The 24,773-nt window shown below is 44.1% G+C and overlaps 1 protein-coding gene across 2 annotated transcripts in view; it reads right to left on the bottom strand.

The window, feature by feature from the left end:
- Nucleotides 1–24,773, bottom strand: part of EVA1A (eva-1 homolog A, regulator of programmed cell death) — a gene marked incomplete at both ends in the record, with an annotated part of 209,026 nt that overhangs the window by 112,290 nt on the left and 71,963 nt on the right. For both annotated transcript variants that reach the window (XM_082305937.1, XM_082305936.1), the window contains 2 exons: nucleotides 6,424–6,576; nucleotides 23,529–23,652. In XM_082305937.1, the coding sequence (XP_082162063.1) occupies nucleotides 6,424–6,576; nucleotides 23,529–23,652 (277 nt within the window). The remainder of the gene's footprint in view (nucleotides 1–6,423; nucleotides 6,577–23,528; nucleotides 23,653–24,773) is intronic.

The raw sequence follows: 24,773 nt of genomic DNA, 5'->3' as shown, positions 1-24,773 counted from the left end.
TCCTAAAATAAAGCATGGCGTGCTTGCAAACTCACAGGTTTCACATTACCTTTGTTTCTCAGGCTCAGCATTCACCATCGTGGTAATTTTGTAATGTTCTTGAGTGACACCTGAATTATTTTAAGAGGAACTTTATCAGTTCTGAACAAGTTACACTGGTTTTCATCCAGAGTAACTCCATGGAAATAAGTTGAAATGCTATAGATTTAAATCTCTTAAATTCTGCCCTTTTATTATTAGGATTATATTCTGGATTTGCTTTTAACTAGTAATTGGGCAATAGGCATCTTTTATAAGATCGGCTACTAAAGTTGTTGATACTACTGGTACAAATAACCCCTTTGCTTCCTTAAATATCATACCGATATCATCACAAAGCCTGCTGGTGTTATTTAAATTACTACTTTCAGAATTTTTATTTACAACCACTGCATGGGGTCATACTCCACTGTAAACAACTTTTTTAAAACCAAGTTGAACCTTGGCTTTGAGAAAGATCTTGCCCAGAAGCAAATTTGAATGGATTTTTTTTCTTTTTTTTTTTTTTTAAATAGCAATTGCGTGCATATAAAAACAACTTCATATAAATCATTTTTATGACTCTATGGAATCCAACAATAGTTTGAGTTTTCTAGAAACAGCTGTAAAGTGATTTTAATTACCTCCTGGTGTTTTGAGACAAAAAGTGAAACACGCAAAGTATCTAAAACTGAAAAACAACTTTCTGAAAGCAGGCTTTGTCCCACTTTAACTTAGTGTTCTAAACAGGAATTTCATTTCAATTTAAATTTAATAAGGTATTATATGTGAATTAAACAGCAACTGATATTTATTTAGCCTTCAAACTTGGATACTTGTGGGTTCTATTACATACAAACAGATTGGCCTCTAAAAACATGTTCTTAATCATGAGCTGTACACATAATAAAGTAGTTTCTGTACTGAATGTAAATCAAACGTACATAGAGTCACACCTACAGGCAGGCGCGCTCTGGAAGCCCGGTGTGCACGTTGGAGAGGAAAGACGCAGTCTGACTCCCTCCCACGTCTGCTGCTCATCCCACAAACCCAGCCTTGCAGCCCTTTTAAAGGCCGTCATCTCCCGTACGGTGAAATCAGGATGCAGGGTTTCAGCCACAAGCACTGGGATTCGCTGAAGGACGGCTGTGCTACATGGCATTATCTGACCAGCACAGATTTCAGTGGGTACCCCATCTCCTCCTGCCGCCCCGGTCCCCCACTGCCTCCCCCATCAGTGCCAGAGGTTACTACCCCTCATCGCTCCAGCTCCACAGGTTGGAGGCCTTTTATTTTTAAGTATTTCACTTAAGACCAAGAAGACCACAAACTTTCATTGATGGAAATGCAGGATGAAAAATGGTCACGGATGGTGAAGCAGAAGAGAGCCAGAAATGCACAGCTGGAGGGGCAGCACTCTCTTAAAACCAGCTCTTGTGCTGGCAGGAACAGAAACGTGTACCATGGAATAAAATGAATTTTTTTTACTGCATGTACTTCATACTTATTCACATGCTAGATCTGATCACAAACTAGAAGGGTCCATTATTTATATGGTGTAATAAATATTTATATGAGGGGCTGTGAAGGCTCTGGTTCAACTCATATATACATCTGCATTAAGAGGAGGAAATCAAAACAAACTGGGTTGGATCACCTTCTGTCATTGCATTAAAATGAAAAATACCAGGGAATGAGCACCTAAAGCACAGGCTCCTTTGCTGAACTCATTCCTCTGCTCTTTCTTTATCAATCAGACCCAGTGAGTCGGAGAGAACCGCTGAGCATCTGACTTTCCTCAGGGCTTTGTAAACACATCCATTTTCCCCCTACAGAGGCAGAGGAGAGCACTAGTATGTTAAGTGACAATTCACTTCTCAGCAGTCTGCTCAGCTTAACCCACAGACCACAACCCAAAGCTCAGCTTTGGAGACAGAGTTCCCACGATCTTGTGCCGACTCCGAAACCAAGCCCAGATTCCTTCTGCCCAGGTGAGGAGTGAAATTGCTGTTGGCTCTTTATGTACATGATGGAGAGAGACAGGATCCTTGAGGAGACCGGAATCCTGATGTTAGAGGTCAGCTGAACATGTCCATCTCGTTCCTTATGGTTCAGGAGGGTAGCTACTGCGAAAAGGTACATGTGAACATGTCAGGTGCACTGAGTATGAGCAAGGATATCACTCCACTAAATGATGAAAAGAGTAATTAATTGTTTTACATTGAAGTTGTTCCTCCTCAGTCTCCTAATTAGACCATTATCTTGCACTCGGATTCAAGTAGGAAAAGGCCATTTTTTAAATCGGCTTCTCTTGGTATAAACAAGTCAGTCAGAGCTGCAGGCAGAGGCAGCTGTAAACAGCATGATAAAGGGGCAAAGGGCTCACTGGGCCGAGGGATATTAATGGTTTGTTGCTTGCAAATAACCCTTTCCCCAGAGACCTCCCTATGCTCTGTGTATTGTCCCTGCACATGGAGGCTTCATTAAGAGAGTTACAAATAAGGTCAAATTCCTTTAGGAGCTTTTCAGAGTTCCCAAGGCATTCAAGGAGGGGTCCAGCTGTTGGCAGGGGTTTCCCATTACGGTCAGAGACACAAGTTTCAGCGTGTTTCCTGTTAAAAGAGGATCCTGGCAGATTTTCTCCTTAACATGACAGGGATAGGATGGAGTTCTTCACAATAACTTTCCCTTCACAGATGCTAAGCGCATTCGTATAGACATTAGACAGAGAGAAAGCATGCGTCTGGCATGGCATGGTGTGCGAAGTCTGACTTGGGGATCTTACATCACCCAAAAGCAGCACAACGATGGCTGGGTTAAATGTGTTAAAGGTGTTAAACGGCTGCAGCGTCACCATACCTCAGATCCCTCCACCTGAGCACCTAACGTATCTCATGTCTCTGCAGAATCCAAGAAACTCACCATTAGTGGACTTTATCTCCTCAACACTCCTATGGGAGTCCAAGGTCTTGTTTTTCAAGGCAGAAACAACACAAATTAAATTATTTGTTCCCTTACCTTATAGCAGAGTCATAAATATATACAATGCTCTATTAGGCCACCCCTCCTCCTCATCTTAGACTTCAGTTCTTTAAAAGCCTCATCTGCAGAAGCTGTAGATTTCTAAATTCAACCCAAATGTGCATTTTGTTCATAGAGAAAATGGAATAAAATTTTCTGAACTGTATTTCATTAGGAGAGGAATAAAAGATACCCTTCCCCACCTTTGGGGCAAGTATAGGTTCTTCACTCAACAAGTAACTCATACTGCTTGGAGAAAAATAATCACTGCAAACTTGTCCAGGACCTACTTTCCGGGAAAAGGCCCTTTGCCAAGGCTCAGGCTTGACACAAATCATCAGGCCCGTGAAATTCAAACAGAATAAATCTGCCATGTGCAGAACATAGCTGGGTTCTGCCTTACGGGAACTGGATGCTGCCGCAAAGTCTGAGTCATACGGTCATATTTGTAAGATCAGCTCGTTGCGAATGTTTGGGATCAAAGGCTGTCACGGACAGCCCTCCTCGTATCACAGGGCTGTGGAAACGTGCAGGGAAACGTTCTCTAGCTAGAGAAAGCTTTGATTTATAAGCTGTGATGTTTTCACCTGCTCCTGAAGGAACAGAGTTGCCTGCTGGGCTAGGCAGGCCCATGGCAGGAGTACAGTTTCTGGAGCAGGTTGGGGGACTCTGCGCACCGCTCCCACGATTGCTAGTGGCAGCTGGGAGCACAACAGTGCTGTAAATGTAGGCAGGACTATTATTTCTTGCAGCGTGCCATGGGGAAGCAAAGTGTGAATATGCTTTTCACTGATTTGGGTTGCAGATGGATCCTATACTGGTTTCTCCTATGGGGCCGAGAGAGGAGTGATAACGACAGCCACAACTCACCTTCCCTTTCCTGCATCCCTACAGCTCTGTCCCTTGGGTCAGCTCGCACAAACAGATGAAGGGAAGGTCACGATACGCAGAGACTGCCTGTAGCATTTGCAGCGTCGTGCCGAGGGGTTCAGCGAGCTGTTGCTGAACACACGAGCAGACCTGGACAAACGCTCTCAAATATAGCTGGGATTTGAGGGATGGAGCATGGTGAGTTGAAAGACCACCTCCTCACTCACATTTTTTTTAGCTAAGCTCACACACACACATACCCCCTCCACTCAGGATTTCAGCATGCAGGGGAACATCAGCATCAACAGCTATACTGCCTATAGTATATCCTCTATACACAGCACCCTACACACACAATGCCCAAATGCCTGGGAAAACCTGGGAAAGGCCATGGTGAGTGCCTCAGCTCTCATCCCCATCCCTGCAGGGCATGCAGCCCGCCACTGTCCCAGAGACACCTCCCACCCTCCCTTCGCTGTTATGCAGGCAGGACATACCCACCCCAGCAGCACCAGCCTGGCTTAACAGATACTTGAGACCCCAGCAACTCCAAACATGCAGATATTTGCCCCTGTCCAACAACTCAATCATTTTTAGCATTAGTTCACAGCTTAAAACCTTGCACGGGCTTTCAGTGTAAAGCTGCCTTGGCATTCCCACCACTAGCTTGGCATTCCCACCACTAGCTTGGCATTACATTGTCTTGTACTGAGCCTGCTCTTGCAACCAGTTTCACTGAAGAGCTGACACTGGGGGAAGGCCCGGCCTCATCCCAGCAGCACACTGCATGCTACACTCTAGGATCCAGTACCTTATTTCCTTGGGCAAACAACCCAATTTGTAGAGATCAGAAGGCCAGTTTGAAAACAACAGGGCCTATAAGTGCTATAGATGGTACAGCACATGCAGCCCTGCTGTCACACCTTGTTCTCTTCGCTACAGCTTTGCTCTCCCAGCTCCGCTGCCTCCCACCCCATTTTCTAGTGCCACATACCCTGCTCTCAGCCAGTACAAGTTTTGGGACTTTGCATCTGCACAAAGAAGAGTAAAACTTTACCCTTTGTGGCTTCACATAGAGTTTTGCTTCATGCTGACATTCAAGAGCAGGTCCTGGTGCTAGTACCTTGTCACCAGTGCGTGCCTGTTTCTGCTCTCTCAGCAAGGACAAAGGAGCGGTGTGCTCAGGTACACGCTAGAAACCCATCGAGTTTCGCTGACTTGGCAAGTTATCACCCAGCAGCCGAACCACCACAGCAACCAGCGTACCCACTCGTAGCCCATCCCAAACACCACGTGAAAGAGGCCTCGGCTAACCTGTTACACATATCTGTTCTGGCTTCTGCACCCTGGCAACTGGGGGACAACAGAGGCACATCCAGGGACGCAGGTCACCTCAGGAGATGGGAGGCAACTTGTTAAAGGACGGTAACTCTCCTGCCGTGCATCTGAACTATGGGACTGGGTGGGAGACCCTGAACTACTCAGCTGTGCTACAAGTGCTCAGATTTTCACAGCTACACACGCAAGGCACTCACCATGCTGCACAAACAACCTGACTGGCCTGATTCCACCTGCGGTTTCCTACTGACACCCATCATCTGTGTATCATATTTCCAAGCAGTCACTTCACGTGCTTCCGTTTGAATAACATTTAACTCCTTAAGGGCACTGGATCAGCAGACGCGAAGCCAAAGATCCCCAGATACAGCTGAACAGATACCAGCACAGGCAATAGCAGCAGCTCAAGCTTCCCTGTACAGCCCCCTCTGAAGCCTTTCCCCCTCTGGAGGCAATTCCTTTGGGAAACCAGTTAATTCCCTCTCACCTCTGCAAAGGATGATGAGGAATGCTGACCACAGGATTTTGCACTGCGGAGAGTTGCTCTCTCTGCCACGGCCTACAATATTCAGAGTCATTTCACACTGGCTCAAGAACAGACAGTTCTATGAATGTTTTTAAATTTATTGATCTTTAACACATGAATGTAAGAGACTATGATAGCCTGAGAGTAAAGAAGCTACTTGAAGGTACTGTAAGTCAACCGTAATGCAATGCAACTTAACAACTTGCTTTTTGAAATTTCACCCCTTGCTTTAACTTCAGTAAAAGTTTAAATGCAATGTCAAGGCTTGACTGAGTCGCAGACGGTCCACGACATCCACCAATAATATGGTCCTCCATATTATAGATAGAGGTTCAGTGTATGAACCACCAGGAGGACAGAAAATTGAACAAGAAATTCAAGGAGTACCTTCAAGCACATAATCCAATGAATCTGCTAAAAGTCTACAGTTTGGTAACTTGGCTAGGGCTTCTAGGTGAACCTCAGTTTGGTGCTCATGAAGCTCACCACTGGTTAACAAGGCACCATACAGCAGGAGCACCACCGTGGCAGGTTGCGTGTACCAGTCCTGCTTTTCCTAGTCAGGATCTGTGCCAGCTCTACCATGATGACAACAGATGAAATCACCCTGCCCAGATCAGTGTGCTCTGTCAAGCCGTTCCCCTGCTTACCAATCATGGGCATCCCTAGGTTTTGGTATGGGCACTCCAGGTTGCCTCCTTGTGTCCTTCCAAAGATAGCAGAGTAAATGGCTATCACCATGCTCTTCTTACAGCTTAGCCTCAGCTTGTCATCTTCACAGGCTACTTTACTCTTGTATTCATCTGGAAGGAAACAAACACTTAATTACTCAGCTGATCCAGAGGCGGGCACTCAGCATGAAGGGAACCCTCTCACCTCCCCATGGTGTGAGCTTGTCAGAGGCAGCAGCAATTCTGGGCATACACCCAGAGGTGTACATCAGCTGCCAGCACAATCCCAGCCTTACAACTGCATTTGCTAGAGTAGCACTGATCATTTGCATTATGCATTCTCTCTCTGGCATTATCAGCACATTTAATGAACATATTTTAATCTAGCACGTGTCAGTTCCTGTAAATAGCCAATAATTTCATTTTGCAGACAAATAAGTGAGGCATGGCAATCGAGTGATTACCACATGGTGATATTAGAAGCCTGTGGCAGGGGAAGGCAAAAGCCCATCTTTAGGCACCTTTCTCATCCATAAATCAGCCCTTTATGTGCCAAGCATTTATTCTACATCACAGCAGCTCAAATGCAAACATAATTATCCTCAATAGCTTTTTTTTCACAGCAGCTCTCCCTTGGAAGATTCAATAGGAGTTACAGTAAATTTGTTAATGATGGAAGCTGCTCTTGCCTGTTGCAAATACAGATTTGCAAAGCTGATCCCCAAATCCTTCTTGAAATGGTCAGTCCAAGACTGAGTGTAAAATACACTCAGTTTACATCTGTCAAGGAAACTGGGCAATTATTTCATAAGAAACCACATGTCATTCCCTTCTCTTTACTATTATTATTTGTATTATGGGAACCTCTAGAGGTCCCAACCTAGAACAGGCCCTCTCCATGTGTGTCTGCCAACACACCACAGAAGACAAACGCTATTTTGAAGAGCTGAGTCTTTACAGCTAGACATCTACAAGTGTGAAAGAAAGAGTCTAAGAAAACTGAAATGGCATGCCTACAGTCACGCCAGCCAACCCAAGGCACGGGCAGGAATATAACCTCAACCTCCCTAGCCTCTGTAGGGTGACCTTCCACTTGATTATGTTATTTACCATTAGAAATGTAGCCACAACAGCATCCAAATTGCTTAATGGGAAGGGTCCCTGACCCATGGTAACCTCCCAAGCATGATCAGCCATTTCATCTGAAATGCTCCTAGTTGTACCAGGTCAAAATTGTGCCATAGAGCACACTAACAACCAAACAGTGTAGATAACCATCAGCCAGTGCCTGGGGCTGCCCCTGGCCCTGGATCACTTACTAGCATAGACATGACTTTTGTCTCTCCCTGTCACTAGTTCTCTATGCCTAATATCACACACATACACACACACACATATATATATATGAGAACTTATGCAAAGTCCATGTGCATCAAACTACTCAGTAACTGAGAACACTAGATAATAATTTCTTTGTAGTTTAATACTTAAGTCTTTACACCATGGCAGCTAGCACTTAATGTGAGATTTTTTACTGTATTGTAACTATAGGTTCAAGAATCATTTTCCCTTATTGGAGATGGAGAGGAATTTTCCACCGAAGTCAAATCATAGAATTTAGGTTGGAAGACTCCTCAGGAGGTCATCTGGCTTAACCCATGATCAAAGCAGGGCTAATTTCTACATGAGATTAGATTTTTTCAGAAGAAAATGCATGGAGGAAACACATATTATGCCAAAACAGGCTGATTTAAAAGACATGTCTGAGACAAAATGACTCCTCACACTCAACTTGGAAATTCCTACTTGAAGCCAAAAAATAGCCCCCTCAAAACAGCCTATTACCTGGTGATCAGAGCATCCACCTGGAACGTGAAAACCCTGGTCCAAACCCTCACAGTCCAGGTGAGAATCTTAACCCTAGACACTATTCCAGTATGTAATCTTCCTTCTCACTCTGCAGCCTTTTTACAAAAATCTCTGAAAGATCCTAGTTTATATCCCGCTGCAGGGAAACTTTCAAACCTCTAAAATGAATGGGAAAAACACGTTCTCATCGATCCCTGTAGATGAAGGCCGAATTAAGACCTAATTCATTCATGGGAGAATCTGTGTGAAGAACACACATCCTCCAGCAATACCTACAGGGATAAACCCACGACCAGCTGAGTGCGTAAAACAGTGACAGGAATCAGGAATAAAAGCTCTTTTCAACACCAGAGAGGTTGTTGGTAGGGAGAGAGGAACCTCATACAGCTGTGAAGAATCAATCATCATTTTATCTATGTAGGTATTTCATCCACAGTCACCATGAAGGCATCTGAATAATACACTGAACTAAGGGCTATCATCTTCATCTATAATTGTCTCCCATAGGATTTGTGTTTCTTCTGTGAGGGAAATGGGATCAAGGTTTTAACCTGGCTATACAGTGTACAACTTAACAGAATATAATAGAAATTTATAGACTTAATAGACGTTTTTTTCCTCAGGAGAAAAAAATATGGCTTCAGGCTGAAAGCACAAAGGCACAAAACTCTGCAATAGGACAAGCTATACATAGTTAATGTTAAACAAATATCATGGAAAGGAAGAGTACTTGTGACTGGCTGCTGTGGTTGAAATATGAAATAGTTGATTAACTTTAGAAAAAGATCAATTTTGAAGTCTCTAATGAGTGAGTGCCAGGGTCCTCTGCGAAGGTCGTATTTCTTACAAGGCACTAATTCAATTTCCTCTTCTGATTCAGTTATTATTAGCTACATCTCCCAATTAACAAATATAACCGATTGCTTAACCACATGTCCTGTGGACCCACTTAAGGTCCTTAGAATATTTATTAAATTCTGTTGACCATTCAAAGTCAGGGCTTGTCATTTGGAAACTTGACTGGGATTTAAACACCGTGAATATTGCATTTAGCCCAGAAGACACCGGGATGCACAGATATTCACATCTCTGCTGAAAGTCAGTCCAGCAGCCATGAGACAGTCAACAACAAAACTCTGCCTCTCACATTCGCAGTTCTTACCCTTGTAGCTGCTCTGGGAAGTCGTGTTCGGGGCTTATGGGGGAAGCTGCCTGATGGATGGCTTGAGATATTAGAGCGGGGAGGTGAATCTGAGTGCACACTCCTTGGGAACCAGTGCAGTTTATGGGTGATGTGCAGTCTGGAGTAAGAGGGCTGTGCCACTTGAAACAGATGCTACCTCACGGTCGCTAAATTCTGCCCTAGGAAACACCTATTGGAGCTGCCAGTTCCCAAGGCTCTGGCTGACTCCAAACTGGTTAGGGTTGCAGTCCCCTGGGCTGGTACAGACAGAAGAAACTGCCTTCTTAAAAGGAAGAAAAAAAGAAGAAAAAAGAAAGAATGAAATATGCAGTAGTATTGCACATTCCCAAAAGGTTCCCTTAAGCTTGATCACTGGAGAACCGATACTCTCAGTGTTTCTGGGCAAGCTGATAGAAATCTGGATAAACAAACAGATCGAAAGTGATGTTCCAGAGGAGACAAGTCCCTGAAAGTATTTTCTGCTTCATAGCATTGCCACCTCCATCTTAGCCAGGATGAACCAAAGCCAGCTGTCTTTCATCCAGACACTGATGGGTCCCAGGCATTGGACAATGGTAAGGACTGTGATTGATATAAAAAAAATACAGAGCTAAGCATCATCCATATATTTATGGGTACTTCAACCCATAATAGCCTTATGTAAATATTGAAAAGAACCAAGGCAGCGTAAGTGACATAAGAGAGCTGGGGCTGGGAATGAATCTGCATTTTTTTTTCTCTCACTCTCCCAAGAAGAACTGGCCTCCTAGAGATCAGTCACAATCTGGTCCTAAGCCTGCTATAACTGTTACAGTCTGGATATAATTCAGTCCAAATGCTAACATTTGTATTAGTGGGTTTCGTGTTTCACCCTGAAAAATTAAACATGGCTAAATGGCCTAGGAAAGGTGGCAGTGATATTCAGCAAATGGCTTACTCAACTCTAATCCCCCATGCAGTCATTTGTAGGGCAACAGAGATTTACCATGATTAAGATATTTGCTAAGGATAATATCCCTTTTATTACTGCCTGTTTTCAGAGACACTGGCTTAAATACAACTCAGTAGAGAGAAACCAAGGAGGGAACAGCTGCAGGCTTTTCTAGACACGTTTTTAAAGGTCACTATATGACATGATTATAACATAGCTAAAACAATTAGGGGAAAACAATTATAAAGGTTTCTAATGGAAAAATTGGCTTTCTCAGACAGTGAAGTGAACAAGAAGACCCTTTGTATTGGGTTTACGTGGCAAGGTTTTTGGTAGCAAGGGGGCTACAGGGATGGCTTCTGTGAGGAGCTGCCAGAAGCTTCCCCTGTGTCCAATAGAGCCAATGCCAGCCGGCTCCAAGACGGACCCACTGCTGGCCAAGGCCGAGCCCATCAGTGATGGTGGTAGTGCCTCTGGGATAGCACAGTTAAGAAGGGGGAAAAACTGTTCAATTGCAGCCAGAGAGAGGAGTGAGAATATGTGAGAGGCACAACTCTACAGACCCCAAGGTCAGTGGAGAAGGTGGAGGACGTGCTCCAGGAGCTGGAGCAAAGATTCCCCCACAGCCCGTGGGGAAGATCATGGTGAGGCAGGCTGTCCCCCTGCAGCCCGTGGAGGTCCATGGTAGAGCAGAGATCCACCTGCAGCCTGTGCAGAACCCCACACCGGAGCAGGAGGATGCCTGAAGGAGGCTGGGACCCTGTGGGAAGCCCATGCTGGAGCAGGCTCCTGGCAGGACCTGTGACCCCGTGGAGAGAGGAGCCCAGGCTGGAGCAGGTTTGCTGTCAGGACTTGTGACCCCGCGGGGGACCCACGCTGGAGCAGTCTGTTCCTGAAGGACTGCGCCCTGTGGAAGGGACCCACGCTGGAGCAGTTCGTGAAGAAGAGTGTGAGGAGTCCTCCCCCTGCGGAGGAAGGAGCGGCAGAGACAACGTGTGATGAACTGACTGCAAACCCCATTCCCCGTCCCTCTGGAGGGGAGAAGGGAAGAGAAATCAGGAATGAAGTTGAGCGCGGGAAGAAGGGAGGGGTAGAAGGAAGGTGTTTTGAGATTTAATTTTTATTTCTCATTACCCTACTCTGATTTGATTGCTAATAAATTAAACTAATTTCCCCAAGTCGAGTCTGTTTTGCCTGTGATGGTAATTGGTGAATGATCTCTCCCTGTCCTTATCTCGACCCAGGAGCCTTTTTGTTATATTTTCTCTCCCCTGTCCAGCTGAGGAGGGGAGAGACAGAGTGGCTCTGGTGGGCACCTGGCATCCAGCCAGGGTCAACCCACCACACCCTTTGTAATTACAGGGTATGTACAAGAATATTAAAGTATTGACCTGTAGTAAATACATTTACCCAGTGTCTTGAGAACATTTTCATCGATGGTCCATGACAATTTTCTGAATGATAATGACTGGGAAGCTCAAAACTAAATGTCAGTTGGCTCAATCTCTGCAAGACCTTAGAGATAAAAGCTCCTAAAAAGATTTTGTGTCTAACAAAGTGATGGGATGCATTAATGCCAGAGGCCTACCTTGCCTAAAATTATATTTTTCAATAGAAGTTGTGGAAAAATTTATGAAATTTTGCTAATTAAAATATGCATACTTCACATAATCAGTGCATAATAGTTGACCCTATTTCCCAGATCAAAGAGCTGGAAATATATGTAAAGAGAAATCTGTCTTCCTCACAAAATCCTAAAGGATTAAAATCTTAGAACCAGGGATCTGAGCAAAGAAAGATTTTGTAGGAAACAGAAATGGTTTTGCCCGCTTCCTTATCAGGTCAGGATTGTTTCCCATAGCAGACTATCTTATCTAGTTTATAACCGCTAAATTAATGAGACTGCACCCAAGATGACACTTCAGAACTGAACTGCACTCCATGTTAGCCAATACTTCTCTTTAGCCCAATTTTTGCCTTGCTCACCTTCATCCCAGCTTTGTTAGCCGTTCCACCGCATACCACCCAAAACAAAGAACACTTCTTGCCCTGAAGTTTGTAACTCTTCGTTTTACCCAGCTGTTCCACCAACACCTATTTTGCTTTAACTGATAAATGAATGTGTTCAACTATTGGATGGTGGTTAGTGTTGGTCTGTGAAAAAGGGCATAGGGACAATTCACTTTCTCATCCAGCCACTCTCTCCAGAACTGGGTTAATGGGAGATACATCTCCAATGTTCTGTGCCACTCTTCCTACCTACAACTCTTACTGCACCTATCAGATACGGATTGGCTGCAATGTTGAACAGCTGAGATGCACAGCGGGCCAGCTGGCTCGAGTGGAATATGCAACCTTTTAGTCACAAGTTAAAATTCAAGAAACTTTTATGGACACTGGAAGTCATCACCAAATAATAAAGATGATGATCTCACAAGTGGTGCGATTTTGCTCATTTCAGCACATGTCTAGGCAGAATACTTACATTGCAAAAGTCACCACATAGCAATTTTTTGTGTCAACCTAAAGAGAAAAGCCAAAATAAAGGTTAACCATGGAAATATGAACTCTTTACTATGGATGTAGTCACTCCAGACCATAATTCACAGAGTCACAGAGGACAGAAGGCACCTCTGGAGACTGTCTAGGCCAACACCCATGTTCATACCAGAGTCAACTAGAGCAGCAGGTTGCTGAGGGCCTTGTCCATTCAAGTTTTTAACACCTCCAAGGACTGAGACTCCACAACTTGCTTGGGCAACCTGTTCCAGTGATCCTGTTAATCATGTGAGAGGAGTCCAGTGAGTACCTGCTACTGTCTCTTCCAGGGGAATTAGGAAGATGAGTCTCCAAGACAGGAAACCTATTAAACACTAGGAGAGACACCTCTAAGCAGCATCCTTGAACAAGAGTGCCTGCGCAACAGGACTGCCCATGAACAGCTCATCTTGGAGATGATACCCATCCAGTACCCTTCCTTGTAACCTGTGACCCTTGTTTTTATGTATTTTTATTTTCCCCCATAATCAGCTAATTCCCAGGACCTTCTGTAAGATATAGAGAATTTTTCAAAGTGCATGTAGATCTAAGTCCATCCTCCCAAAATTAGAACAGACAAGTACATCTCAAAGCAGACAGAGCAAAGGTGCCTTGGACAGCTTTCATTGACTCCTGCACTCTTCTGTGAAGAAGCTAATTGGACTAAAAAGATATTTTCCAGTCAGTGCTTCCCTTCAAACCTTTTCCCCACATGCCTATTCCTGTGTTTGTGCATTTACTTACTTTTCATTTCAAGCAAGCATTTGTTATCTGAGTTTTGAGTCCTCTTTTACACTTTGGAAGATACAAGCAGATTCTGGCCTCCAAGTCCCCAAATGCAAATAAGTCAACATAGATCAGAAATTCCTCACTGTGGCAAATGCCTACGCTTTAGACCAGTGCACATTGCTACAGCTCCTTGCTTTTTGTTTTCTTCCAATTTCCTTTCACTTACGACATGCATCTCATATCCTGAGTTCCAGAGCTTCCTCCTCATCTACGTGAACCTGCTACTAATGAGAACTTTGCGTTCATCTCAGGATTTGAATAAATCCATATCAATCAAGTCAGCATTCCTTTAGGCAGGATTGGGTGGAGGAAACCTTTCCAGGACAGAAAAGGTCTCCAGGGTCCTCAAGTACAGCCTTTCCTCTGACTCCCCCACAAGCACTTAAGCTGTGGGCTACCTGGTCGTTCCCTCATTTCAACAGCCTGGATCTAAAAACGATTGTCCCCTTTAATTTGGAGCATAAAAAAGTAAGAATGTCACAAATTCATACATTTGCACAGAAATATATTTTAACATTATTTCACTTCAATTTTCCCTTGAGAAAATTTTTGTGAAGACGCTGTAATTTAACTTTTAAAAATTGCAGTTTGCTACCCTCAATGGCACGGAGTGCACCGCTTACTTCTGCAGAAGCTAATCTGAAACTCTGAAAGATACAGCCCTGATGACAGTCCAGAGTTATATCAAACAGGCAGTTTGCTAACTTCAGAGGTACCCAGAAAACTCGAGAGTGCCAAATTTTGGAGGTCTGAAACCATTTCAACAAGGCAGAAGATTGTTCTTTGCAAACGACCTTGTCAGATTCCTTTAAAATTACGTTCCTGATGCAGCCATCCAATTTGCAATGTTTAAAAGGCGCCTTTCCCCACTGTCACTTTCATTAGTCTGAAGTAGTTGTCTTTTTATATTCTGCTGTGAAAAGGCTGGCAGTGCTGCAAATTAACTGCTACATTTCATTTCCAAAGTAGAGTTCAGATGCACCTAGTTGCACTTTCCTGTTGGACAAACAGAGGTGTATGGTTATCTAAGGAGGAAAAAGGGAACAATATCAAAACATATACACTAGACTGTGAGATGAGAGTTAAACAAAACACTTGGGAGCCTGGGACAAATTTAATTTTCATCCTACTTCTTCCATTAATGAATTTGGGCTGATTTTCTGAAGCAGCTGTAACTTACTGGTGTTCTGCGGCCTGAGCCTCTGCTTTACCATTTATTAGTCCTCATTCCAAGGACCTGAGAACCTGCTGGCTAAATTTCAGTGAAATTTGTCAGAAACATTGAAATGACAAATGTAGTTACATCCCTATACATCTTATTAGAACTGGTAGCCAATTACAAAAGAGAGCCAAATCAGTGCCAAAGCTGGTTGTAATTGTTGGACTGTCCCACCAGCCAACCAGCACGGGCGTAATACCTTAGCATGGATATAAATCTGGACTAGCTACGCCACAGGAGGCAACATAGGAAGCATGGTGAAAACCTTTGTTACCGCAATGAAAAGATGGGAGGGATGCACTAAGGAAAAAATTACTCAAATGTGTAAGCAAAAAGATTTCATTAGTACCACTGCTCACGGCACTTTTGTTCTTCTCTTCCAGTGACGGTGTATATCTGTAGTAATGCTGCTTAAAGCTATTATTAAAATAGCTGAAAGGGAGAATTTAGTCTTACATCATTAAAACAGTTCTCCAAATGTTAAAATAATGGTGACAATAATTCTGACACAAGAACATTAAAAGGATACCCAATTGATATTTTTACATGTAATCCATGGGGTTGCCTAGAGCATAAAATATGGGAAAATGAGGCCTACTAGATTAAAAGCTAGTTCACTACTGTCCTAAATAATTAAACACACAGTATTCCCTCAATGGCTTTGCCTGAGAAGAAAAAATGTAGCTGGGAGAAATACAGTTGCCAAATCTCCCAAATTCATCATGGATGCTTTCAATGTCCCAGTTCCTGGAGACATGATTAGGTGACAACCCCCAGTGCCTTCTAAGTAGTCAGAAAAATACGTGTGGAATCAAGAAGAGCTTGATGCACCCTTGGTATGATGGAAAGCTGAAAATATCAGGAGAGACCTGCTTTTAAAATGTATAATTAATTCAAAAACCAAATGTAGGACTGATATTGAAAAAATATTGAAGAAATCCACAGTATTGGAAAGAGGGCATTACCATGCGTCTACCCCAGAGAAGATTTACTTTTCTCTGCTTTCTTTTCCAAGAGACATTTATTTGGGGAAAGCAATTGATCTATATTTTCTGTCTTGAATAAGTCCATATACAGGACCCCCTGCAGAAATACTATATAAATTTACCTCCCTGTTCTGTGAGGCCTACACGCATGGTTTAAACTGTGGATTCGATATAACAGATCTAAACTTTCACAGAAGTAAGCCTTTGAAGCATCTCAATTTTGTTTATAAGCATATTATTCCTGGGACACGCTTTTCTTCTCACAGTTCTTCACCAGTATGCCAGAAAATCTTGAAATCTATCGTTCAGAGCTGGCAAACCTCTAGCATAGAAGGACTGTGTTGAGATTCAGATTTATGGGTTTCATTTTTAAAAACTTGGTTTCCTTGTGTTTATTCTGGATAATTGCCCAAGGACACCCCCTTGCTTTTCTGGGGAAAAGGCTCCCAGATCACTTTGTCTCTTCCAGCAGCCAAAGCCATTCATGACACCTGAAGCACCATCCCCAACACAGCCTCCATCATCAGCACAGAAACGTATCATTTGTGCCCACAACGCCTAAGGATGGGCTGGATCTCCTGAAGTACGTGAGGGCAAAGCCTCCCAGTTCCTTCTGGCAGGGCTATTGACTCACCTGTCCCAGCACAGAAAGACTGCTCTGTATCCCTTCCTTGTCCTTCACTGAAGATTCGTGGCTTAAAAGGTTTTTTTACCCTTGTTTTCTTCCTAGGACCCCACAGAAAGTTCAAATGCCAATGGACAATGGGGATCTATAAAAGCCACAACTCTATGATTTATACCATTTAGGTAGATTTCAGAATTTCTCTTTTTTAGTGGTTCACATCTGGATACTGGAGACCTGATCCAGCAAAGGGAATCTTTCCACCTACATCAGCAGGAAGCACCTTGCTCTTTGCTGGCTCCATATTATGTCAATCAGGGGTGACTGATGAGGTTTGAAAGAAAACTAGGATTTTTTTTTTTAACTCCCCCAGGCCAGCAGCGGTTTCCTTCTCCTTGGGGGCAGGGACTGACAACAGTCTCTGCATTCGCTGACAATGAAATCACGCGTTCCTCTTAATCCTGCTCCTGACAGCCAAGTGATTAGTGTGCTACAGAGATAGGGCTATTTGACAGCGCCTGAAAATCTCTGTGCGTCAACGGCTTAAAACAATATTAATTGTTAGCATTAAAGTTTCTCTGACCCCTATCACGGGCTGATGGATCTGTCCTCTGTTATTTATAGCGTTCCTTTATTTACACCTTTTCATCGCCACAGCGTTTGCTGCCTGAGGTTTTATTGCCCTTATAAATTTCCACTCCCTGCACCACCTTAACAGTTTTGAAATAATACAGATAAGCAAGAGCAAGCTGATGAATGCAGGAGGTAAAAGGCTTATTCTGCTCCCTCGGTGGCTGGGCCAGAAGGATGTGCCCATTTAACAGCCCTCACTCCATCGTGCTGCTTTGGAAAGCTTGGCCCACCAAAAAGCAATGCAGCAAAAAATAGAATGAACTTCTCCTGCCACCAATAAACCTGTCTTACAAAGGAGATGAATGCTTTTCTGAAAGGGTTGATAACTACTGAATTACCAATCTATCCCAGCACTGAAATCAATCACCAGCATTAAAGGGACCAGGAATACATTTACATCCCTCTTTGCTCTTGTCTGAAATTTCCACAAAAGCTCTGTTCTTTCCATAGCGCTCCGCTCTTGCTCACAGCATTTTGCAAATTCTGCCTAGGGAGTGAAAGCCTTGAGGATGTGTGATGAGACCAGGCTTTTCGTGCCATGTTCACTGAATTTAACAGTAAAGGTGTAATCCTCAGCCCAGCAAAGTCAATGGCAAAGCCCACACTAGATTCAATATTGAATGAGTGGACTGTAGGGAAATTAAAAGGTGAACAAGATGCATTCACCGCAAGCCTAGGCAGTCCTTCCAAAATGTTCTTTCCATACTTTTCATCCAATCCAACTGAAATCTGATGAGCAGACCTGACCAATTCCCCAAGAGACATAAGGCAGCTTCACATTCACCAGCAACTGGGAACCACCAACCCAGAGGATGACTCTTTGCAGTTCTTTGATAGCTGGAAAAGCTCTGCCACAAGTAATGCTACTCTGCTGTTTGCACAGGTTTTGAAGTACCACTACAAAAAAAAAATCACACATCTTCACCAAAAGGCAGACACTCCTGGGACAGAGTATGGCAGCTCCATCACTATATGATAGAGGGTGCAAACTTGAAGATGACATTTTTATCAGAAGATGATCTAATTAGAATTTCTTCCTAGCTGATTTTAAAATTCAGTTGCTTTCTAATTAAAATTGCCTAGGGCTGTTAAGAAAAATAAAGTTATCTGAGCAAGATTTTGGCAAGGACATCAGGATGGGCATTCCCATGTTTGAAAAAAAGTCATTGACATATCACAAGAATTAGCTGGGCCTCTTAGATGATTAGAATTAAATCTATGGTGGAGAGAATGACTGCCTGCTCTCTTCAAAACATGTCTCCAGGTCGAATCTCAGCACAAAAGTTTCCCCATATATCAAAGCTGTAGGTTCTGAACCAGAACAAAGTGACCTCCCCCACCCCCTTTCCTCCTCCTACCCCCACACAAACTTTTGGCACTTCACCCTTTGCCAACAAACGCAGGTCTCCTTCCCAGATACATTTCTCAGAGCCCTGACGTGCCTTTCACAAATATGTTTTTGTATTGTTACAGAGGGATTTGAGCTGCAATTGGAGCCCAGGTCACAATCCAGGCTTTCTGAAACTTCAAAGGTTTTAGGCTTAAGTTTGTGAATAGAAGGGAGAGCAGCAAAGTGCGGATTTACATTTTGTTACATCGCTGGGATGACTGATACGGGGAGGCTTCACACCCGCCAGCCTCCAATTATCACATCCAGCTGTTCCACATAGCATTTTAAAATTAAATAAAACTAATTAAAAAAAAAAAAAAAAACACTGGATGGAGATCATCTCTAACAGAATCCTTGATGTCCTAAGCTAAAGTAGCAACTGCCCGATAGGAAAGAGGGAAAATACCACTACAGCATTACAGGAGGTTGCAGCTCAGGCTATTCAGAGCTGAGAAGGGGACAGTGCATCCAGGACAGCATGGCAATGGCAGAGGAGGAGACAAGAGAAAGGCACTACATGGGGGACTCATGCGGGAAGCCACATAAGCAAAGTAGGAGCCCTCTCCTTTCTCGACAGCACTGCCAGCAAATGGCCACTCAGACACCACATCTCATCCTAAGTAATCCCTTCGCAGAGACTTATGTCCCCATTTTGTTCAGGAGCATTGGCACTTTTGAAATAACAAAGCCAAAAAAATCACCAAACAACCAAAAAGCCACCGTGGGCAAACAGATGCTGTGCAGGGGCAAATTGATCCCTGCTTGTACAATGTCCAGAGCAGCAACCAACCCCAGTAAAATCAGCTGCAATGGTATTGCTGGGATGCAGAGAGGTGAAGTTATTTCTTCAGCATGACTTGGGCAGCCCCACCGATCCTGTTCTCAGCCAGGCTTAGACCACGCAGCCCCTACAGAAAGTCTGGCACGCAGAGCAAATATTTCCTAGCTTACAATAACACAGGATCTTACACAGTTCTCTGTCTCTGAAGTGAGGGGGATGAACAAACACCAAATTGTTTGAATAATATTGGTGAATCCAGATTTCAATTAGAGGGAATTCATGTTAGACCAATTAAATAGTATGTCAATTTGCTCTAATTATATGTTCCTGCAGCCTACCCGGTAATTATCCTTAATGGGTCTAAATCAAATCAGCATGTTACCTGAGAAATAATTGGATTTATGTGCAATTTTTTAATGATTCTCAAAGGTATCCTGGAGATTGAAGTCCTCTGTGTGTTCAGGGCTTGATCCTAGGCTTCAGTGTGCTTTGGGTGTGGATCTCCGACTACATTGGCCCTGATAAATGAAACGTGCCAGTCCTCTGGCACTGAGGCCAGCTGGCATGGGACAGCCCACAGCCATTCTCATCAACTTTTTTAGCCTCTAAAACAGGGTGGCTGTATCCAAACTTCCCACTGGAAACCATCCCCGGACAGCGCTGAATGCCGGGCTACATCTATACTAGCAGAGAACAACTCCAGGTTTCACTGCTACAGCAACGTGTCCCAACCTTGACCTGCAGGGACCCGCTGGGGGTCCTCTGTTGAGGCTGTCGATAGCAGGATGATTTGCAGAAGCACAAGTTTAGAAGCACAAGTCATAGCTGTGCTCTGCTGAGACCTGTACCGTGCTTTTGAACATCTTCCCAAAGGTTGGTGCATATTAGAAACAAAGGCCCACACGCTATGGGAAAAGAAAAGAAAAGCTAAGCCTCTATATGCTTTGATGAACCTTGGCCCTCAGATCACATAGCAGCAATAAGTAAGTCTCACTTTCCCCAAACTGAGACAGAATAGAGCATTTTATTGATGATGTCTGATCTCCTTAAGCATTCTGTATCTTAAAATTAAAAGTGCACACACACATAGTATATTTATTTATTTACAGGCACAGGTAATACTCAGGACTGCCAAACATCTGACATTTAAAAAGAGTCCTACACACACACCTGAGTCCTGTACACGCAAGGTTAGTGTCCACTGAACCCCAGACCCATCCATTGGATCAGAGGGGACCATGATTAGTACAAGACTTCCCCAAAGCACACAAGCCATTGAATTTCTCACTGCTTCTAGTTAAGCAAGCACTTCTCTGAAATACTTCTTTGAATTTCTGGAGGAGGTGAACCACAACGCTTCAGTACCAAACCTCTGCACAAGTCTTCCCAGCTTCCAGCGAAAGCAGTCTCAGAGAGGTTAGTACAGCAGAGATTGCTCTGATTGCCCTGCTCCCTGGAGCCCCACCATTTGGAAAATCTGGGGCTTTCAGTTTCAGCGTGATTTACTGTCCTCCATCTCCTTGAAATTCTGCCCATGAGAAACCAAAATAGCACCTTGCCTTGTGAGTGAACCCCATACAGCCAGTGAGCATCGAAACCACTAGATTTCAAACGCAACGTAATGTCAGAGAGGCATAACTGCAGTGACAGTGGCTGGAGGGGATGACTGCACCATCTAGTTGTTCTTCGGCAAAGATACAAGTAAATGCCACTAACTTCAGTTTTGCTTTCTTTCAAGGAAGTCTTTCTTTTTAGATAACTACCTCTATTCGGAGGTCTTTTGAGGCTTCAGCATGACTCTGAAATTGGGAGGGCTTAGGCATCCTGATTTTATGTTAAAGATGTCCTGTCCAAACTCTGCAGGCCACTTCCCAAAGCACTTCTCATTCCTGTATACAGGGAAACTCACACTCATTCTATCTATGTAGGCACTTAACCAAGGCACCTACTTCAGTAGCATGGTCACATCAGGCTCTCTTAATAGGCAAAGGAAAGAAATAGATGTCTCTAGAGGACAATTCAGACCTTAAATGGCTTCTTCTTAAAGTACTTCTGTCATATCTACTGTTAAGAAGGTCAAATTCAGGAACAGAAACATAGCCCAGAAAATTGCATTTGTCTTTTGAAAAAGTTATGGTTAAAAAAGTTATGGTTAAAGGACTCTCTGGTGCTCTTTGGTTACAATTATGTGTGCTTAGACTTTCTAAAGCAGACTTTTTGGAGCAGATCAACACTTCATAGGACCACAGCTTTTGGGGTCAACTCTTACACATGAAGGCCTTGCACTGGATTCATTTACAGCTTGTAAACAATACTCAAACACTCAATAACCCAAAAAGCCAATCAAAATTTCCGATGGTCCTGTATTTTTTCATTCTGTGGATCCATTTCTTCAGTTCCCTCATTAACCTTCTTTCTACAGCAGAGTGAAAAGTCTTACTGAACAGTTGCTGAACTCACACAAGCACTAGATTCTGTTTCTGAGACTCAAAATTAACGTCTTGAATCATCAAGGAAAGGTTGACCATGTCCTGGTGTCTCCATGCAAGGCTAATCCTCACATATTTCAAACCCTGTTATTAATCCAGCGGGTTCTGATTAAAAGTTTGCCCAGTGACTAAGAAACAACAGTTTGTGTCAGGTTACCTTGCTTCTCCCTGCAAAATTGGAGCTGCCTGAAAACTGTCTTGGGGAAATGTTTTCAAGCAACTTCCCCTGCTCTTTTTCAGGAAAATCACTTACCCAGCACACATGCAAACTCCTCCTTTGCTAGCATATCTGTAATTAGCAAAGAATGCCAAGCCATAAATATTTATGCACAGATGGGATCCTGAAGTACCTTCAGAAGCTCAGCACAGGCCTCAATAGTCAGATTTCTCAAGCAAGCTTTGATACAAAACCTGCAGGTTCAGGAGGACTTGTCAGAACACCCTGCTAATCACCCCTCTCTCAGGGATGCATTTCTCACCCAACAAGGGATGTTACAATCACTCGCGAAAACCCCACAAAAAATGCCTGTGCTTCATTACCTACTTTTCATTTGAATTCTTCACAGATCTTGCCAGATCCCTTCACCTCATTAGCACAGGTCTCTGCGTGCTGGGGCAAAAAGTCGCCTTCTGTGCAGCTGACAGAGTCTGAATGTTTCTGGTTTTGTTTCAAACCTTTTCTGAAATCAGGTATGTTTTTCTTGCCTGTGCAATTTTTTTTTATTTCTTCCCCCAAAATTTTGCTGATGTGATGCTGGAACCATGGCAGTTATGTCATCTAAAAAGCTTGGGATTAGGCTGGTCTGAAATGCCATGTCCAGACTATTAATTCAAATAGAGTCAGGGCCCGTTCTCTGGCTGAAATTGGTAGGTACAGTTTGGCCACCATCAAACCCTATCCGTCTCCAAACGACTGTGTCTCCTTCCAAAGTGCTGATGGAGAACGGTGCCTAAGCTGTGCTAACTCCCCCGGTGGGGCCAGGAATTGGCCAAGAGGGTGTTGGTTGTCCTGGGCCAAAGCCACACCAGGCTCGCTCCTCTGCAGCACACATGATTGCAAGCTCAGTATCCAGGCACCGGCCCCATTTAATTTAAACACAGCTAATGAGATCACGCAAAACACAGGTTAACATTTCCCAGCCTGATCTGGGAGCAATTAAAAGCTGGCTTATGTATGGCATGGTGTCGGTAGGTGAGCTTCCCATTGCACCACTGTCTTCAGTGCCTGCCTTAAGCACCCAGGTCTGAAGTCTTTGCCCACGCAAAGAGCTCCTGCTCCCTCTGGAGGGGCAGGCAGAGAGGGGACGAGTCCCAGTATCCCATCGGGACAGAAGGATGGCTGCAGACAGGAGCAGGAGCAGCCCACCCACCGCCAACAGCGTGAGCTCAGCGTTGGCAAAGGCCTTCGCTGGCACCTGCAAAAACCATCTGCAACTGGGACTGCCAGCAAGGAGGAAGGAGCCGGAGCAGCAGCATCCCAGCAAGGCAGCAAGCAAGGGGGAGAGGGGAAATGCTCTGCACCCAGGGGGTTATGTTACACTGACAATAAAGGGGGAAGGGAATAAAAAGTCCTAGGAGGCCTCTCTGGCAAGTATTAAGTACGAAAACGCTCTGGTCTCACCAGAGCAAACAGAGTCGATAGCGAGATACTTACTTGGCCTGCATTTGTACCACACGATGAGGTATTTGCCGGTTCCAGGACACGGATCTGTGCCAAACAGCCGGCTATTGACGAGAAACTGGCAGCTCCGCCTGTCCTGGCACTCGTCCAGCATCTTCTGCAGCCAGGGATGCACACAAGAAACAGAGAAACAAAAGCACTTCAGTATCTCCACCAAAGGGATCGTCAAATGGAGACAAGCTGGAGAACGGCAAGGCCATCCTTGCCTCCTCAACTGGCCCCGGCACAGGGCAGGCCATGGTGCTCAACGCAGTGGGTACCGCAGGAGCCATGGACTAGGAGAGGACTAATTTATTTCTTTCCCTTTCATGCATGCAAAAGTGGGGATTTGCACTGGGACAGTCACAGAGATGTTGAAACTTGTGCATGCAATTTAATCGTAGTATAAGGCAGTACTGTCCCAGGAACAGCAGCTTTGAGGACATGGATCAGCCTTGACACTTAAAAGCAGAGACCCAAACTCTGCCACCACCATTCTGCTTTCTCTGGAGATGCACAATCATTTGGATTTCTCTGGAGATGCACAATTTCAACTGCAGCTTTCAAGAGAGCTCTTGTCTCAGTTACATAAAAGCTTTGGCAATTGCTGGTATTCCAATAATTAGTAGCTGTGGTGGGAACACTGCTATAGAGCCAACTTATTTTTTAATAGGGCTCACTCCTCTTCCCCCATGACTGTGGCATTCCTTTTAGCTAAACTCAGCAAGGGCCTGCGAGTTGGAGGGTCCTCCCACCGCCAGCATTTTGGGTCCTATCCCCTATTGTGCACTGCTTTTCCTCTAGCGCTTGCTCCCCACCTCCCCATTCATACCACTCATAAAAACTCCATCTCAGAATCCACAGGGGCAAGACATTCTGTCTTCTGCTAGAAAATAGCTTCATTAAGGAAGATTAATGATTTCTTTTAACCCTATGGTTCTCTAAAGCAGTAGTGGGGGGAGAGAATATTATTAAGTGGAGCAATAATTAAGTTTTAAATTCAGCTGGATGGCTTAGGTGGTATTTATGTACTCCTGTAGAGCCCCTAAAGCGCTAAAATTACCATAATGTTTGCCTGACACACATGAACCTGTCAGAGCATTTTGAGACCACAGAGCGAGATAATCCACCGGCCTCGCTAAGTCCCTGCGATACAGAGCTGTGAATTCCAGTCCCAAAACAATTAATTTTCACTTGCAAGGAGGCACTGGAAAATCCTTTCTCAGAAATTCCCCTAGA

Source organism: Platalea leucorodia (genome assembly GCF_965183815.1).
Source record: "Platalea leucorodia genome assembly, chromosome: 3".
Lineage (NCBI taxonomy): Eukaryota > Metazoa > Chordata > Aves > Pelecaniformes > Threskiornithidae > Platalea > Platalea leucorodia.
Note: the sequence above shows the minus strand (reverse complement) of the source record. Positions and strands in the feature narration are given on the sequence as shown.